The sequence below is a fragment of the Zalophus californianus genome, chromosome 5 (assembly GCF_009762305.2).
Source record: "Zalophus californianus isolate mZalCal1 chromosome 5, mZalCal1.pri.v2, whole genome shotgun sequence".
Taxonomy (NCBI): domain Eukaryota; kingdom Metazoa; phylum Chordata; class Mammalia; order Carnivora; family Otariidae; genus Zalophus; species Zalophus californianus.
In genome coordinates, this window is record NC_045599.1 from 58,799,686 (window position 1) to 58,819,768 (window position 20,083).

The 20,083-nt window shown below is 35.6% G+C and overlaps 1 protein-coding gene across 3 annotated transcripts in view; it reads right to left on the bottom strand.

Moving 5' to 3' along the window:
* AP3B1 (adaptor related protein complex 3 subunit beta 1) overlaps positions 1-20,083 on the bottom strand; it is a 259,999-nt gene that overhangs the window by 56,744 nt on the left and 183,172 nt on the right. For all 3 annotated transcript variants that reach the window (XM_027606180.2, XM_027606181.2, XM_027606183.2), the window contains exon 22: positions 9,354-9,460. In XM_027606180.2, coding sequence (XP_027461981.2) covers positions 9,354-9,460 — 107 coding nt within the window. The remainder of the gene's footprint in view (positions 1-9,353; positions 9,461-20,083) is intronic.

Consider the following 20,083-nt stretch of genomic DNA (forward strand, 5'->3'; position numbering starts at 1 on the left):
CAGTGAAAACATGAAATAAATGAGCTTCTGACATTATGTTAAAAACATTTTATTATGAAAACTTTCAAATGTACACAAAAGTAGAGAGAAATAAAATGAACAGCTAGTTACTCACAAGTAGGTTTAAAAATTTTTCAACATTTGTCCAAATTATAATCCAACCCTTTACCCAACTTCTGATTTAAAAGCAAATTCCAGATATTATCTAATTTCATCAAGAAATAGTTTGGTTAGTTTATCTAACAGATAAAGAATCTTAAAGTAAACTTCTATATTATTATTACACTAAAAAAAATAATTCCCCTAATTTCATGTAAAATACAGTGTTCACATTTCCTTGACTATCATACATGTCTTTTCAGAGCTGGTTTGCTTGTATAAGGATTCAAACAAGATATACATTTGGTTGGTATCTCTCTTAATCTAAATTATGCATTTTAAAGGAAAACTTACTGATATTTTGTTTGTGTGTGTGTGCGTGCAGAATTGTAAAATATATCTTCAGTATTAATTTAACATTTGGGGGAGATATTTATACATTCAGTAATGTGGAACAGCTGCAAATTTAAAGAAATAACCCTTATTGATAGGCCTATAAAGCTGTCTGTAATTACATTCCTGAATGATTTGAATAATATGTGTCTGATATATTCTAAGATAAGTGGCTTTTACTTTTCTTTGATATTAGGGTCATATACTGTACTTATCTATTTTTACTCCATGCTCTCTTCTCTCTGGTAATAAATTAATTTTTTAGCATTAGTTGGGCATGTGCCCTATAGTTTAATTCATTTTCTTCTCCTCTGAAGAGAAACAAAGTTTATTTCAGCATCACAATAATACTTTCCATGTTTAGTTACGGTTTCTCATGTTAAAATATTTAATACTACTAATATAAATTTTTTATACCATGCCGCACCTTATGTTCATAAAATTTTTGACAAGCCTTTTAAAGAGGAACAAAAGTAACAGAAGTTAACTTGGCTGATGTATGATTAAATAATAATTAATACATGACTGGCTAATGCATAATAATCTAAAGGTACCTTAAAGCTTAAAAAAAGTATATTTCACTGCATATACCACAAATTCAACATAAGCAACAAAATTTGAAACGTAGTAGTTGATAGTAACACAAAGTTCAATCAACTCTGGATGTGTAAAATAAAACTGCCAGAAAAGATTCAATCTTCTTTTAAATGAATGATATTTTAAAAACCTCATTTACTATTATAGTACATTTAATTATAATAAATAGAAGTTAGAACCTATAATCTTGGAAAAGAAGTCAGTAGATGTTCAGGGAACTGTCTCAGCTCTGAAAAGAGTGAACCAACAGCAAATGAAAGGAACTACTCACCACAAAATAGAAAGAAGAGGAAAAGAAAGGCCCAAGGCTTTCTTTACCATCACCTCTTTAATCCCTCAATTTCTTGCAGATTTATATTACATATTTTCTATATTTTGATGGGTCATCTGTTTTATCTGGGCCACAATCATTACTATTACTAGTTCATTAATTAGCATCTTATATATTGGATTTTTTATTGTAGATAATTTTATTATGAAATCGACAAAGCATTATAAAAGTATTATCCACCAGTCAGGACTTAGATTGGCATATATTTACTTAAGCCAAATAAAAAATATTTTCCAATAAAAACCTTGCAACTAAAAATCAGTACACTCTCTTTTTAAAAAGCAGCTCCTCTTAATAATGTAGAAAAGGGAGAGATGATAATGGTCTGGTATTAACTATGAGTCCTCTGAAGTAGTGCAGAAATAAAAAGATGAAGCAGTAGTATCACACACCTTTAAAGTTTAATTTAAAAATTAAAGCAACTCATACCCAGAGGAGAACTGAATGAAAGAATAAGATGGGACATGGCTAGGCAATGGAAGCACAAAATACTGTCAAACTTTAATTAAAAAATGTTTTCAATTTAAGCAGACCCAGGCCAATGATTTTTCATTATTTTTACCACAGTTCCATGACTACTGACATTTTCATCAGAACAAATAAAGGATTTTTCTCAAATTTAAAATGACAAAATTATTTTTAATTTTGACTCATAATTTCCTCCTCCTCTAAACTTAACGTAATTTGGTCTTAGCTGGACTCATCTCTTAGCCTGGGACTCGAACACACCGTAAGTGTTTAAAATGTAAAAAACAAATGTTTTTTAAAAGATAGTTCTTCCACCATATTAGAAAACAAACTTTATCATAGATATATTATTTGTTTTGGGAATGAGACCACATATTCATGAAATGTCTGGCACACAACTCAGTAAATGCTGTTATCAATAAAGACCCCCTCAAACCATTCTGTCCTTGCAGACAATAAGAAAGTTGGTGCTCTGGCAGACCAAGACAAGCTGACTGGCAAGCAAAAACTAAAGTGCCTTAACCTAGCATTAAAGAGAGAGAGAGAGAGAGAGAGAGAGAGAGAGAGATCTACTTAAGACAAAAGTCCACTTAAGAGGAACAGAAATCAACTTCAATTACAACTGTCATCATTACAATATGCAATTATCCTAATAATTCTCAATTCTGTTTAGTAAATTTCACACTGGGTAAACCAGATTCTGCTTCATGAATTATGGTTTGTTTTTTCTTCATATTGTTTTAAAACATACTGTAAAACCTGCACACCAAAAGCAGGTCTGACAGTCACGCTTCTCTATTTTCCAACTAAGTTCCTATAACACAAACAGCGTCAGGACCTCATCCCTAATCATGGACAGTTATAGCTTCATTAGTTGCCAATCTCTGTCAACAGCAAAAGCTACAAGCCTAGTTGCCAGCCATTTTTTTTTATATTCCTTAGATAAGGCACTTGATGGAACTAATGATAAACACTTCAGATGCTGAATTTGGTTTATGTATTAAAAAAAAAATAGCCTTTTCTTTGCCTCACCCTGCCTCCCCTAATTAAAGTGCATTACATGGGATTCCTTCTTCCTACCCTTCAGCTTGAAAATCCTTGAAGGGATGGGCGGGGGAGACTTTAGTTACATGGCTTCCTGGTCATAATGACAAACTTAAGGCCATTCTTTTGCTGGTCACAGTAAACCCCAGGCTGGCTACCTATCACAACTCCCCCAGACCTTAGTTTAATGCTACTGTTGCCACTGTTTTCACCCGAGCATCATGAGACTTTATTCCATCATTAAGTGAGGAAGTGATGTTTCACAGCAGCAATTCAAGGAAAGCAGATGGTGAATAGCATGGACTACGAAAATCAGCCTCCTACTTCTTGTCAAAGAGGAAAAGCAGTTTAGATACCTAAATTTTAAAGTTTGTTAAATGTCAAAAGTAACTCTCATTAGATTTTCAGCTGTAATAGTACAGAGGGAGATAGGTTGGACTGTGGAGTGTAGCCAATGTAAAATCAGAGAAGTAAGGACAAAAAATGACAACCTGTATCTAAAGAAATTCCCAAACGGGAAAAACTATGTGACACAATTAAAGCACCTGGTATTGATGCATACCTTTGAGGAAATTTTTCATTAAGTCCTTACTCAACTATAAACTCCCTGAGGGCAGAAACCTAGCTCAACTTGTTTACTGTTATCTTTGGCACCTGCCTCATATTCTGGCCTGAATAAATACTTGTTGAATGAATGAAACATTTACTGGCACATATGTAGTAAGGAATTTGGTCCCCTCAAAGAGAGATCTGGACTTTGTCCTAGCTCTTGAGAGGTAATTTCTAAACCCTTGGAATTTCCTAAGTGATAGGAGTGTCTTTAGTCACGGTGAGCCCTTAGGGCACCACACCTGTTGGCTGCTCCCCAGGAAGTGATTCACAGTGGGCCCCTAGACAACTTATGCCAAGCGGATACTCTCTGCATACTGCCATACCTTGATGCCAGCTGGGTAAACCTGAAAGCTGGGAATTTGAAACCCACCCAGGATACTGGTTTCTTCCTTTGGTTGGTTCTATTTTGTATCCTATTGCTATAGTAAGACTGTAATCTTAAGTATAGTGCTTTCCTGAGTTCTGTGAATGTTCTAGTGAATTATCAAACCTGAGGGTAGTTTCAGGAAACCCTTAAACCGGCAGCTGACCTCAGCAGTCTTGGGTCAATTTAGCAGTGGGCAGGACTGTGCCTCTAACATGGAGTTTGGCTAACTCCACGTAGCGTATTGTATCAAATAGGGTTTTCTTCTTGCAACTCTGGTTTCTCTTTCATGGACTGTTGGTGGAATTACTTACCATCTTCAATTTATTGCCTTGTTTTCTATAATGATCACTTTTTAAATGAATCTTCCTGCACCCTCCAGAGTTAATTCCACTTGGGGACTGTGATCCATGAAGATCAAATCACTAATATTACAGCAGCTAAGTCAGTGCTTCCTCACTAACGTACCACAAAGAGGTTAGAAGTGTGCTGTGCTGCTGCCCCCACCATTAGCCCTCAGGAACGCCAGGCGGGGCCTGTGGGAGTTGGAGCTCCTAGGCTGGGTACATCCCGCCTCCTGCAGCAGTCTCTGTTTACCCCAGAGCACACTACAACTATTATCACTTTTCCGTATGTACCATAACATGAAAAGACTGGAAAGCAGTAAGTTAAGGAGTCATTACTCCAATTTTCCCATGTCAGTATGTCACCAACATACCTTTTCCAACCTCAGACTCGGTTATTCCAACCTATCTGTGCTATATTTTAGCCACACCGAACTACTGTTCCTCTAATACTCCAAGTCTGTCCACATCGCAAGCCTTTGCACACCCTACTTCCTTTGTTCGTCACGTCATTCTTATTCTACTCCAGCCACCTGGACAAACTCCTCCTATTCTCCTAGATTCAGTACCAAGCACATATACAAATTCTTTTCTAAGAGATCTTGGTCAACTGGTGGCACCTAAGCAGATTTATACCTCCAGTGTAGCACTTACTACAATAAAATGATTTGTCTGTTTCCCTTCCTCATCTGTGAGTGTCCTGATACTAATTTCCACAATTCATCTCCTTCACTAACTCATCTTCTTGGCCTTTTTCTCTGTTGTCTTTAAAACATGATGTTTCCTAGAACTCCATCTTCATCTGTCTCTTCTCACTCCACAAGATAGCCATAGAGCAGAATTCAAACATGTTCAGGCTCATTATTTCATGAAAACACAATTAAGTGTTTAGGGAAAGTAGTATCTCCATTTTTTAAATTCAAAAATTAAAGTTTACACAAGTCAATGAATTGCCCATAATCACGATGATTAACAACTAGCTCAGCCAAGGATAGATACCAAGTATTTGGGCTCCAAATTCAATGCATTTCCTAAATGTTGCCCTGACTTTCTAAATGAATTCTTGGTATTTTAAACTGGAACTCTTGAAAAGTATATTCCCATAGAAACCTTCTGATTTGTGATTAGGTGCTGAAGAACCATAGGTACTATACTTCCATGATGAGGTTTCATAGCATTTGGGGAATTGAACTCAGAAGTTATTTTTCCATAGAAATATAAATCTTAAATATGAAATAAGCAAATTAATAAATTTTCTTATAGAACTTGTTTGAAAAGAAACATAAAAAGTGCAAAGAAAGAGACAATATTTCATGCTGATGTTTATCAGTAAAAAATACACCAAAAGTTTTCAGAGGTAACGTGAACTGCTGAATTCACTTTAACAGTTTTGTGTCCCAAATATACAAAAAATTATTCAAAGCAGAAAAGATCAGTTTTCACTCCAACATTTCTAATACCAGAGGCGAACAATTTATTCTTATTTTACATTTATTCTTATATGCAAATTGTCTTTTCCCCCCACCTCACTTTTTTCTCATCCCCTGTAGAAGCTGTAACATTCTGAGGATTGCTGTTTTTGAATTCCTGGGGCTTCATGTGTAACAACTGGGAAACTCTTAGCCTGACAATAATCTAGTAGAAAAATTGATAATTAAAAAATTTACAGTTTGTTCACAGACATACTATTGTAGGAAAAGAAATAAAAATGTTTCTTCATTTTTAGCCATCTGTTGGCCAACTGCCAATTAGTCTCAAGTAAGACTGGAACAAATACTGTGTTTATACATCTTCTTTATCATACAGCTTGAAAAACTAGGCCTTTCCTTACAATGATAATGATATTCATTGGGAATTATGTTTAAAAATCTGTGTTCTGAATATATAATTTAAAAGGTTAGAACAAATAGTGAAATTTTTCATTTGAAAAATATTTAGAGTGAAAAAGGAACTGTTCTTTGGGTTTCATTATAAACATTTTGGTAATTTCAAAAAAATAAAATCTACCCCTATTTTACCAAGTACACAAGGAAAATAAATTTAAATAATCCACTGAAATGAATAAAATTCATCTACAGACTAGGAACTCATAGAAACTAGGCTGGGACTTGGAATACAACTACTAGAAACTGTTCAAGATTTTGGAAAATTATGTTACTGATGGCAACACCCCACCCACACTATTTGAGTTGCTAATAGACCTGTATCAGTCTGCACTTACAGTTGTCACATTCATGGCTGTTCTACATACCAGTGCCAGCACTATTTAACTGTTTCAGTACATTTCTAGTGTAGTCATGGACAAGCATTTATATCGCAATGTAACTATTACCTTATTGTAAATTACTTCTATTTCTTCTTTCTATTCAATAAGGGAAACATGTTGATTTTAAAATTATAGATGTACTCTTATCTATGAATTTCATTTTAGGATCCAAAAGGCTCCTATATTTGCTGAGGTACCCTCCTATATTTGTTGAGGGTTGTAATTTTTTAGAGTTTTTCTTGTTTTCTCTTCTGATGTCTTTAGTCCACTTCTTTCTAAATTCATCTACATGAAAGGGGTAGCCGGTTAGCTCAGCTGGTTAAAGCGTGGTGCTGATAAATTCATATACATAATGAAAAAATTACAATGTTTCATTAATCTTTTTTAAGTACTGTTTTGAGGGCTGAAGGTGAGATTATAGTAGCCATGCCGTTCTGCATCAGAATATTCTGTTTATTTCTATAGGCTCCACTTTCCAAAGTTCTATTTTTCTCTTTAAGTTCTATTCCTTTCCTTATTTGTTGCTGGTGAATTTCTGGTTGCCATTCTTATTTATTTATTTATTTATTTTTAAAGATTTTATTTATTTATTTGACAGAGAGAGAGAAAGAGACAGTGAGAGAAGGAACACACGCAGGGGGAGCGGGAGAGGGAGAAGCAGGCTTCCCGCGGAGCAGGGAGCCGGATGCGGGGCTCGATCCCAGGACCCTGGGATCATGACCTGAGCTAAAGGCAGACGCTTAATGACTGAGCCACTTAGACGCCCCTCTGGTTGCCATTCTTATTACTACTATTTGTTTGATCATTTTGTTAGCTTTTGGGGATGAGTTTGAGATCTTGCTTTGCTCAGCTGAACTTGACAGTCTTTTTAATTTTTTGAGTACAGTTGACACACAAGTATACTTTCAGGTATACAACATAGTGGTTCAACTTCGCTATATATTATGCTATGGTCACCACAATTGTAGCTACCACCCGTCACTATGCAACACTATTACAGTATCACTGACTGTTTTCCTTATGCTGTGCCTTTTATTCCCGTGACTTACTTATTCCATAACTGTAAGTCTGTATCTCCCACTCCCCTCTACACAAATTTGCCCATTTGGCAGTCCTTTTTTTGTACGTTCTTTGGATGGAGTGCTTTTCCTCTCCTTTGAAGAGACCATCCCAATAAATATTTTTCTTAGTATAAAAGGGTGAGTCCTTCAATTACTTTGTGATGAATGAAAATTTACTGCAAGCTTTTCTAATCTCAACTGCATTCTTTTTATAGCTAATAAAGTATGAGAGTCTACTGAGGGTCCATTATCATGCCACTTTAAAAAATATTAGTTATTATTTATTGGGTGATGACAATGTGCCAGTCACTGTTCTAAGAGCTATACATTTATTATCTCATTAATGTCATTACAATCCTATAGGGTATTTGTTATCTTCACAGGAAAGTGAAGTACAGAAAAATTACATACCAGTCTGTCCAACCACATAGCTAGTAAGCAGCTAAGCAGAGATTTGTACCCTGGTCATCTGATATCAAAGCCCGAGTTATTTAGCCACGACCTTACTGCCTCCTAAGTTTTTAGGGCCCTCCTTTCCCCTCAAGGACTAACTGCTTCACTATAGATTTTTTGATTTCTACTTCCTCTTTACAGCCTACCCAAATGCTCAAGAAATATTTATTACTTAAATAATAAAGACTTAACTCCTTCTTTTCACTGCTTCCCTCTATCTCTTTCAAAGTGCCTTTTCCTTTTAGCAACAAGAATGGCAAACTAAAACCCCAGATATCATTCTTACTCATTTCTGAGCAGTTAGAGGTAACTGCATTCTACAACTTAAACAACATGCTCAGCTTAATAATTTTCACTTGTGCATTCTAAACCAAATGGTCCTGATATCACATCTGCTTTGATGGGGAAATTTTTTGTAATAAGGTACAAGAATTAGGTACTCCTCTTTTCCACTTCTGGCAGAACCAGCTCTATGCTCCCCAGGAGCTCAGATCACCAATTATGTACTCTGCCAGCCCTGGGAACCAGTGATACACCAGATCTATTCAAGCTACCTTGTGTTCCCATCAGAACTTACTATTTTGTCTCTTACTTTGTCAGGTTTCTGACAACAAATTAACAGGAGGTCAAGCATATCAACAGATTATACACTGTAGGCAGCATGTCTGATTTAGAGTGAAAGGTTAGTGGATGTAATATGCTAACACAGAAAAAGTTATTGCAGTTTCTGGTATTATGACAGGCTGATGGTTTTGGCATTATTTTGAGATAGGCCAGCCTCTTGCCTCACTTCAAGCCATACCCCATAAGTAACATTAAAGAATTTTTTTAGAGATACGGAGGCATGTAAGTAAACATACAAAGATAATGCAAAGAGAAACACAATCTTGAATTTTAAAATGAAATCAGTCAGGTATTTTTAGTAGCCTATGGTATAAGAACAGTGTAACAGAAATAGAATGATTGTGGGAATTTAAGTCTATTAATGTAGGCAACAATTCTTTATGGCAGAATTTATGTATATAAATGAACCCAATGTGGCAAAGAACGCTTGTATATTATACATACGTAAGAGTGCCAGAGAAAAATGTAAACATGATAATTAAATGTGGGAAATAAGCAGAAGTCATTTGTGAGGCTAACGGTTTGGGAAGAGCAAATTTTAAAAATATTTATAAAATTAAAAGGTCAGATCTAAATTGAACCTGCTTAAAAGAGAAACTTCAAGACTAGGAATCCACTTCGATTATTTGCATTTTAATAAGAAAGATGCAATGTTATCACATGAAAACTGAGCTAATATATTTTGAAAATTACTTACACTGATGACTGATGAACAAGTTGACAAATTTAAACCTTCAAGATCAGCTATCAAGCTTGGAGAAAGAGCTGGTGTGGGAAGTGCAACTGGAGTGGATACTGGGTTAACTGTAAGAAAAGGCCCAAATTAGCAAATATGCATGAAAATTTAATTCATATTATTAAAAGCAACATTTTTATTTTGTTAGTAAATCTAATTAAATTACTTTGATTAATAAATCTATGACAATTCTATTTAACATCTTGATTTAGTTATTATCAAGTCATGACAGTTATTAGTCTTAGCTTTCAAAACATAATGGCAAATCTTATAACAAAATAAGGATAGAAATACCCTGAGTAATAGTTTTTGAAAATTTGTATCACATAATGTTATCACTAACATTTATCACCCAGTAACCTCACTAAAATAAAAAAAAGGTAAAGAAACATTTTTTTCCAGCTAATATAGAGAACAACAATAGCTTTCAAGAGTTTTGAAGCAGAATCAGAAGTCTTAAAAGGGTATTTAAATCCTTTCTCTATTTTATTCTCCATTACAATAATTACAGGGGTCTAGGCTACCTAACTCCCTTCTAATTACACTTGGTCAGCAAAAGCTATGTACCAGATAGAAATTTTTGATTCTAAAACAACTATGTACATGAGATCAGGTATGTGAAAACTCGAAAATCTTTGAAAAAGTACAGATCTCATCCTCCCCTGCTTAAGACTCTTCAAAGGCTCACAACTGCCTCTAAGATAAAAGTCCAACACCTTAATTAAGGGCACACAGTTCTTTATGATCTAGCTCGGCACTGTCCAACAGAACTTTCTGTGATGATGGAAATGTTCTATAGCTGTGCTGTCCAATATAGTGGCCACTAGCATATATACCTAATGCACTCTTGAAATATGGCTAGTATGACTGAAGAATTGTACTTCATAGTTTAATTAACTTAAATTTAAATGTAAGCAGCTACTTGTGGCCAGTCGGCATCATACTGGGTAGCAGAGGTCTATCTCCAATTTCATCAGCAACTCCTATGTTCAGGCCCTACCAATTAATAGTTCCCAATGTCTCGTTTCATGTCTTTGAGCCTTTTATATTCTATTCTCTTTACCTGGAAAGTTCTTCTCTGCCTTGTTTACCTTGCAACTTCTACCCATTCAGGTACCACTTAGAAGGAAAGCACAAGCTGACTCACCAAAACACAGCTTCTGTGTGCCTTATTGTTCTACAGATATACTTGGACACACTTCTACAACCATACTTCTCTCGTAATACAAATCTGTGACTTTTTATTTTTTATTTCTACTAGTCAGCTAATGTATTAATTTTTAGTGCTTAGTAACTGCTTGACTGTTGAATGAAAAAGATTAAAATGTGGGAAAAGTTTTAGCTTCCAACAAACTCTCACTTCAAAATAAGACCATAAAGGAAGTAACATATTTTTTTTAAGATTTTTTTTTTTTTTATTTGAGAGAGAGAGAGAGAGAATGAGAGATAGAAAGCACGAGAGGGAAGAGGGTCAGAGGGAGAAGCAGACTCCCTGCTGAGCAGGGAGCCCAATGCGGGACTCGATCCCGGGACTCCAGGATCATGACCTGAGCCGAAGGCAGTCGCTTAACCAACTGAGCCACCCAGGCGCCCAAGGAAGTAATATTTACTTAATTTGACAGGACTTTTCAAACCATCTTTTTCTCATTTAGTCTCACAATATTCTGTAGTTAGGCAGAAAAAAAAAATTAAAAAATTAATTCATAAAGTTAGGAATAAAAAAATGATATTGCCCAAAGAAGAAAATGTTCAAAGGAAGTCTGAAATAAAATTTCAACATAGACAACAGAAAAAGCAGAGTGGAGACTGGGTGGAAGAGGAAATGGAGTCCTTGCTTTCTCCCTTGCTCCTTCATTGTGCCTGAAACCCGGCTACAAATCCCCAGGCTTCCTCAGACCTATGTTGAAAACCAACGTACAGTTGGCAAGTGTCACAGGGAGTTGGGAGTGAGGGGTGGGGTGGGAAGGATCAATGGGGATATGGTGGTAAAGGAAGACTTCATGAACAGGAGGAAATGAAGCTCAGTTTTTAAGTAAGAGCAAAGGAAGAAGTTGGTGACTTAGTAGGTGAGAAAATACCGTGAACAAAGGCGGAGAGGTGGGGACGTGGAAAACTAAGGGGGTTATATTTATCCTCTACACCAAAGGGAGCTGTTAAAAACTACCAAAAGAGGAATATATGTACTGCTGGATATCAGTATAAGGGACAAACTGAAGAAGGAATAATAAATAGTCGGGTTGGCAGTGAGGAGGAATACAATAATTTAGGCATGACATGAAAAGGACTAAAAACAACAGGTGAGGAGGTAGAAAAAACATTTATATTAAAGACACTGTAAACTGAGGCACAGGGAGATTATGTCTTGCAAAGATCATAAAACAAGTGAATGGAAGAATCACTGTGGGTGGGACCAGGAACTGGTTCTCTTATCTTGGATCAAAATATGTTGCCTTTCCAAAAGTCACTTTTCTGGTAGGTTCTAAATATTTGTTCATCCATCCATCCATCCATCCATCCATCCATCCAAAATATTAGATGCCCATGTAAGGAAAAAAAATTGAGTAAGAAAGCCTCTGATTTCAACTATGGCTTGGCCTAAAGACACAGAGAGGAAAAAGACATCAAAAGCAAGAGGAAAATTCACACCAAAGTTTGACTTAAAAAAAAAAGAAGAAAGAAAGGCTTTTAATACCACTTCAGAAAAAGGCTTTGGTACTAAAATGACTACACATCTGTTTGAAGGTCTGGCAAGATAAAAGCTTAGACTGCTGAATCACAGATCTGTACCTCTGAAACAAATAATGCAATATATGTTAAGAAAAAAAAAAAGAAGATAGCAGGAGGGGAAGAATGAAGGGGGGGAAATCGGAGGGGGAGACGAACCATGAGAGACGATGGACTCTGAAAAACAAACTGAGGGTTCTAGAGGGGAGGGGGGTGGGGGATGGGTTAGCCTGGTGATGGGTATTAAAGAGGGCACGTTCTGCGTGGAGCACTGGGTATTATGCACAAACAATGAATCATGGAACACTATATTAAAAACTAATGATGTAATGTATGGTGATTAACATAACAATAAAAAATTTAAAAAAAAAGATAAAAGCTTGCACTGAAAATTTATCCAAAACTGGATTCTGAGGTTAATTGACAATGTTTAAGTATTCAATTAATGTACTAAAAAAAAATGATTCTACTAGTTAAAAAAAAAAAAACCTGTCATACAAATGAAAACCAGTTATCATTTGTACCCATTGACTTGGCAAAGGCAATTTTTATTTTTTTTAAAAGATTTTATTTATTTATTTGAGAGAGAGAGAATGAGAGAACGAGCACATGAGAGGGGGGAGGGTCAGAGGGAGAAGCAGACTCCCTGCCGAGCAGGGAGCCCGATGCGGGACTCAATCCAGTGACTCCAGGATCATGACCTGAGCCGAAGGCAGTCGCTTAACCAACTGAGCCACCCAGGCGCCCACGAAGGCAATTTTTAAATACAAAATTCAGCATCAGTAAGGGTATCAGGAATCAGGAATCAGTACTCTCATACTAATACTATGTAAGTTGGTACAAGCTTTGGGAAAGGCAACTGAATTCTTCAAAGCCTTTGTCCCAGCAATTCTACTCCTGGGGATTTATCTTAACGAAACAGTTGGGGAGATAATGCAATAATATACTTATGATGTGTATTGCTTCACTATGAAGACAAAAAAATGGAAACAAGTTAAATTTCCAACCTGTTAAACCTGTTAAAAATAATTTATTACAATATAAAAGATAACCATGCAGTCATTAAAAATGAAATTGTTAAAGAACATCTATGGCAGGACAAGGAATGTGTATGATAAACAGAAAAGTAAATGATAAAAGAGTATCCCAGTATGATCACATTTTGGAGCAGAGGGGTTTTGCATATGAAAAGATCTGACCTGGCATGCCAAATAGTAAACTCAAGATATGTGGATTACAAACCCATTTTCGTCTTTTTATTTTTAAAACTTTCTACAAAACTTTTTTCTTTACTAAAGTACAGCTGACCCTTGACCAATAAAGGTCTGAATTGTGCGGGTCCACTTATAGCCAGGTTTTTTTTCAATACAGTACAATGCTAAAAATGTGTTTTCTTTTCCTTATGATTTTCTGAATAACACTTGTTTTTCTTTACTTTACTGTAAGAATATGCTATATAATACATGTAACATATAAAGTATGTGTAATTGACTGTTTATGCTATCAGCAAGGCTTCCAATTAACAGTAGGCTATTAATAGTTAAATTTTTGGCAAGTCAAAGGTGACAGGTGGTTGTTAGTGCCCCTTAACCCCCCACCTTGTTCAAGGGTCAACTATATATTTAATTATAAAATATTTATACAATTATTCTTCTGATCAAACTTTTGCTTCAAAACCTAAGAATATATAAAAGTTTCAATATCTACCAGTTTAATATGAAGTTATTTAACTTGTTAAATGTAATTGCTTGCTGCTGCATCCTTGTTATCATCATCTCCATCATAGGTAACACCCTTAAATAATGCTTATCATGTGCCCAGCAGAGTTTTAAGTGCTTTTACATTTATCAACTCATTTAATCCATTTAATACTCCTAAAAAGTATTACTATTATCTCTATTTTATAGATTAAAGCAAAAGCACAAAGAGATTAAGTAACTTGTCCAAGGTTACGCAGCTTTGTAATTAAAAGGACTGGGATTCGCAAGGGCACCTGGGTGGCTGAGCCGGTTCAGTGTCTGCCTTTGGCTTAGGCATTGATCCCAGGGTCCTGGGATCTGGGTCAGGCTCCTTCCTCGGTAGGGAGTCTGCGTCTCTGTCTCCCTCTCCCTCTGCCCGTCTCCCCTGCTTGTGCTTTCTCTCTCGCTCTGCACTCTCTCTCTCAAATAAATAAAATCTTAAAAAACAAACAAACAAAACTGGGATTCAAACGCAGACACTCCAGCTCCATTGTCCTCTTAGCTACTCCACTCCACTGCCTCTACTGTAATTTATTCAAAAATATGATATCATAGATCATAAGGCTTATCTGAAGCATGATTACTGGTGGCTGATAAAAATTTTAGAAAGAGTTAGTTGTACCAGTAGTATAATTACATAGGCTTATATTTCTTATAAAAGAAATGAATATGATTGTTGCTTTATGATCATCCTATCAAGATCACATGGTATGGAGTACTAAAAGATCTCTTCATGTGCAGAAATATAAAATACCCAAGGAATTCTCAAACTGTAATGGGAGAAACAAAATTCGCTGGGTAGGGATAATGTATCCATTTAGAATCTCCAGCATGTAGCAGATTACCTGTATCAGAGCAAGCATTCAATAAATGTTTTCTAAATGAAGACATAGATAAATTCAGTACTTGAAGTTTTCCTGGTATATGGAATACATAACCTCTGTGGATTATGATGTGCCTCTTAGATAAAACTTAAGGAATGTTTCTGACCCTCCTTCAAAATTAATCTAATTCTCAGAGCTAAGAACTCAAACTACTGGAGAGTGACTTTTTAGTTTCTGATCCACAAACTGTTTACCATGGACGATGGAGAACTGTAGGCTAATAAGCAGCATAAATTAAGTCAGTATCTTAAGAACCATTGTCAACAAAGCTTTTCTCCCGTAACACTCCACTTATCTTTATCATTAAGCTCCGATCAGTTCTTCCACAAGGCCTCTGTAGCTTTTTAATTTGTTTTTGTTTCCCTCCTCATTCATTCACACTCTGTGCCTCTACTGTTCAGATATCTGTGCCCCAGACTAGATATTAGTCCCTGGAATAAAATGACTAAATCCTATTTATCTGTTCCAGCCAACAAAAAAGGGTATCTAGCAAAGTACCCTTACACTTAGCAGACAATAAGCAAATATTTGCGGGACTGACTTGTTGAAAAGAGAGGGAGGCTTCAAGTGTCATTTCTGACAAATGTGGAATAAAAGATTTTTAAAGAAATAGTTCTCAGGTATTAACAAACAGAAATATACCCTATGTTGAGTTAAAATTTAAGTTAGGATGAAATTTCCTTACAATTAAAAAAAATCCTGAGTATTTTTATAGTAGCCGTATCCACCGTGAACTTGTATCCACCATGAACCATGTGTCCTGGATGCTACCATTAATCGGTATGATTCTCTCTGAGAGACTGAATAAATCCATTGGATATGTGGACTTATCCAGACTAGCCAGACAAAATTTAAGAATGCATAAACTCACTGGCATGGAAACAATACACAGGATACCTTTTCCTTGATTGGGTGGGATTTTTCCCCTTTTATGTGGGATCATAGTTACTTGTGACCTAAGAATAATTTTGGAATAATTTCTATTAATATCAACTCTGAAACTTAGTTGTACTGATCTGAAATTGTGTTTGTTCATAATAAAAATGAAGTGAATCTGAAAAAAAACTTGTTTAAATTCTTAAAACCCAGTATTTAAGAAAACCTTTGCTTCCACATATTAAAACATACTTTTAAAAAGAAGCAAACAATAAAAATTATATCATTTTACAGGTTTCGACTTTGCCTTAGGTGCCAGGAAATGCAGAGGAATGAGACTGGTGTATTTTGGAAATGCAAGGAAGCACAGTGGATAAGAGGTAGGCAGGAGTCAGATCACCCAAAGGTCTTAGAAACCTTGAAATATGGACTTTAACTGTAAAATTAAGCCATTAAATTAAGGGGTCTAAAAAAAGAAAGGAGTAAGGATCTGATTTTCCTATTTTGTCTCTAGGATAAATTCCTAGAAAAGAATTGCTACATCAAAGGATGTGTGCAATTTAAGTTTTGACAAATATTGCTAATATGACTCTAAAAGCTGCACCTATTTTTATTCCTATCAAAAACACATGTAGGGTGCCTGTTTCTCCAAACCTTAGCAACACTGGGATTGCTTTAAAATCTTTACCAATAGGTAAAAAATGATGCAAACTTGTAAATCTTTGCCAATAGCAAAAAATGATGCAAATTTGACTTGAACTTTATCTTATTCAAGTGTATATCATAGTGATTTGGTATGTTTATACATTGCAGAATGATCCCACAACAACTCTAGTTACCATCTGTCACCATACAAACTTGTTATAACACTGTTATTATTGAGTATATTCCCTATGCTGTACCTTACTTACATTCCCATGACTTATTTATAACTGTTAAGTTGGTACCTCTTATAATCCCCTTTACCTAATTTCACCTGCTCCGCCCAAACCCTCCCTACTCTGGTAACCAACACTGTTTTCTGCATCTATGAGTCTGTTTCTGTGTTTGTTTTGCTTTTCAGATTCCACATATAAGTGAAATCACATAGTATTTGTCTTCTTCTCATTCATTTCACTTAGTATAATATCCCCTAGGTCCATCCATGTCATTGCAAATGGCAAGAATTCATTCTTTTTTATAGTTGAGCAATATTCCTGTCTATGTGTATGTGTATACCACATCACATCTTCTATATCCATTTATCTATCAGTGGACAGCTGCTTCCATAGCTTGGCTAATGCAAATAAGGCTGTTGTGAACATAGGGGTGCATATATTTTTAGATATTTTAGATAAATACACAAATTTACCATTGCTAGATTGTATGGTATTTCTAATTTTAAGTTTTTGAAGAAACTTCATACTGTTTTCCATAATGGTTGTACCAATTTACATTTCTACCAACAGCGTATGAGGGTTCCCTTGTCTCTACTTTCTCACCAATACTTGTTATTTTTTGTCTTTTTAATAAGAGCTAATCTGATAAGTGTGAGGTAATATTTCATCGCAGGGTTTTTTGTTTGTTTTGCATGAAACCAATGATTTCATTTTTTTTAAGTTTTTATTTTAGTCACCCAGCACTCATCACTACAAGTACACTCTTAGTCCCCATCCCCTATTTCACCCATCCTCCCAACCATCTCCCCCTGGTAACCATCAGTTTGTTCTCTCTAGTTGAGGATCTTGTTTCTTAGTTTCTCTTTTTTTTCCCCTTTGCTAGTTTGTTTTGTTTTTTAAAATTCTAGATGAGTGAAATCATATGGTATTTGTCTTTCTCTGAATGACTTCTTTCACTTAACATTATACTCTCTAGCTCCACCCGTGTTGTTGCAAATGGCAAAATTTTGTTCTTCTTTATAGCTGAATAATAATCCTGTGTGTGTGTGTATGCGTGTGTGTGTGTGTATACACAGATACCACATCTTCTTTATCCATTCATCAATCAATGGACACTGGGGCTGCTTCTGTATCTTGACTATGGTAAATAATGCGGCTATAATCATAGGGGTGCATGTATCCCTTTGAAATAGTGTTTTTGTATTATTTGGGTAAAATACCCACCAGTGTGATTGCTGGATCATAGGGCAGTTCTATTTTTAACTTTTTGAGGAAGCTCCATACTCTTTTCCAGAGTGGCTGTACCAGTTTGCATTCCTACCAAGAGTGCATGTGGGTTCTTTGTTCTCCACATCCTTACCAACACTTGTTGTTTCTTCTGTTTTTGATTTTAGCCATTCTGACAGGTGTGGGGTGAAATCTCATTGCAGTTTTGATTTGCTTTTAGTAAGTGACAATGAACACCTTTTCATGTGTCTGTTGGCCATCTGTCTGACTTCTTTGGAAAAATGTCTATACAAGTTCTCTACCCATTTTTAAATCAGGTTGTTGTTTTTTTTTTTTAAGATTTATTTATTTATTTTAGAGAGAGAATGTGCACGTGAGTGGGGGGGGAGGGAGAGAATCTTCAAGCAGACTCCTCGATGAGCATGGAGCCTGAAGTGGGGCTTAATCTCACGACCCATGAGATCATGACCTGAGGTGAAACCAAGAGTTGGGACGCTTAACTGACTGAGCCACCCAGGTACTCCAATCAGGTTGTTTGTTTCTTTTAACACTAAGTTGGATAAGTTCTTTATGTATTTTAGATATTAACCCCTCACTGGATGCACGTTTTGCAAACATATTCTTCCACTCAATAGGATGTCTTTTCGTTTGGTTGATGGTTTCTGTGCAAAAGCTTTTTTGTTTGATGTAATCTCATTTGTTTACTTTAGCTTTTGTTGCCTTTGTCTGAGGAGACTGCTCCAAAAAAGTACTAAGAATGGTGTCAAGAGCTTACTGCCTATGTTTTCTTCTAGGAGTTTTATGGTTTCAGGTCTTACATCCAAGTCTTAAATCGATTCTGAATTTACTTTTTATATGGTACAAGATAGTGGTCCAGTTTTATTCTTTAGCGTGTAGCTATCCAGTTTTCCCAACATCATTTACTGAAGAGATTGTCCTTCCCCATTGCATATTCATGGCTTCTTTGTCTTAGATTAATTGGCCATACATGCATGGGTTTATTTTTGGGCTCTGTATTTTATTCTACTGATCTATGTCTCTGCTTTTGTACCAGTATCACACTGTGTTGATTAATATAGCTTTGTAGTACAGTTTGAAACCAGGGAGTATAGTACCTGGTATAGTATAGAGTATAATTTTTTATTTAAATTCAATTTAGATAACATATAGATTATTAGTTTCAAGGGAAGAATTTAGTGATTCATCAGTTGCATATAACACCCAGTGCTTATTACATCAAGTGCCCTCCTTAATGCCCATCGCCCAATTACCCCACCCTTCCATCTCCTCTCCAGCAACCCCGTTCGTTCCCTAGAGTTAAGAGTCTCGTATGGTTTGCCTCACTCTGTTTTTTATCTTATTTTATTTTTCCTTCCCTTCTCCTATGTGCATCTGTTTTGTTTCTTAAATTCCACATAAAAGTGAAATCATATGGTATTTGTCTTTCTCTGATCGACTTATTTCGCTTAGCGTAATACCCTCTAGTTCCATCTGCATTGCTGCAAATGGCAAGATTTTGTGCTTTTTGATGGCTGAGTAATATTCCTGTGTGTGTGTGTGTGTGTGTGTGTGTGTGTGTGTGTGTGTGTGTGTGTGTGTGTGTACATCTTCTTTATCCATTCATTTGTTGATGGACATCAGCTTTGTTCTTTTTCAAGACTGCTTTGGCCATTTGGAATCTTTAGTGGTTTCATACAAAGTTTAGGATTCTTTGTTCCAGTTCTGTGAAAAATGTCATTGGTATTTCGATAGGGAGTTTACTGAATCGGTATATTACTTTTGGTAGTATGGATATTTTAACAATATGAAATTCTTCCAATCCATAAGTATGGTGTATCTTTTATTTGTGTCGTCTTCAATTGCTTTCACCAATGTCTTACAGTTTTCAGAGTACAGGTCTTTCAATTCCTGGGTTAAATTTATTCCTAGGTATTTTATTATTTTTGATGCACTTAAAATGGGATTGCTCTCTTAAATTCTTTTTCAGATAGCTCACTATTAATGTAGAAAAATCCAATGAATTTCTGTGTGTTAATTTCATACCCAGTGATTTTACTAAATTCATTAGTTCTAATAATTTTTTTTGGCAGAGTCTCTGGGTTTTCTATATATATATAGTATCCTATCATCTGCAAATAGTTTCACTTTTTCCTTTCAAATCTGGATGATTTCTATTTCTTTTTCTTGCCTGATTGCTGAGGCTACCAGTACAATGATGAATAAAAGTGGCAAGAGTGGGCATTCTTGATCTTAGAGGAAAAGTTTTAAGCTTCCCAAAGTTGCATATGATGTTAGCAGTAGGTGTGTCATATACAGCTTTTATTATGTTGGGGTACATTCCTTCTATACCCATTCTGTTGAGA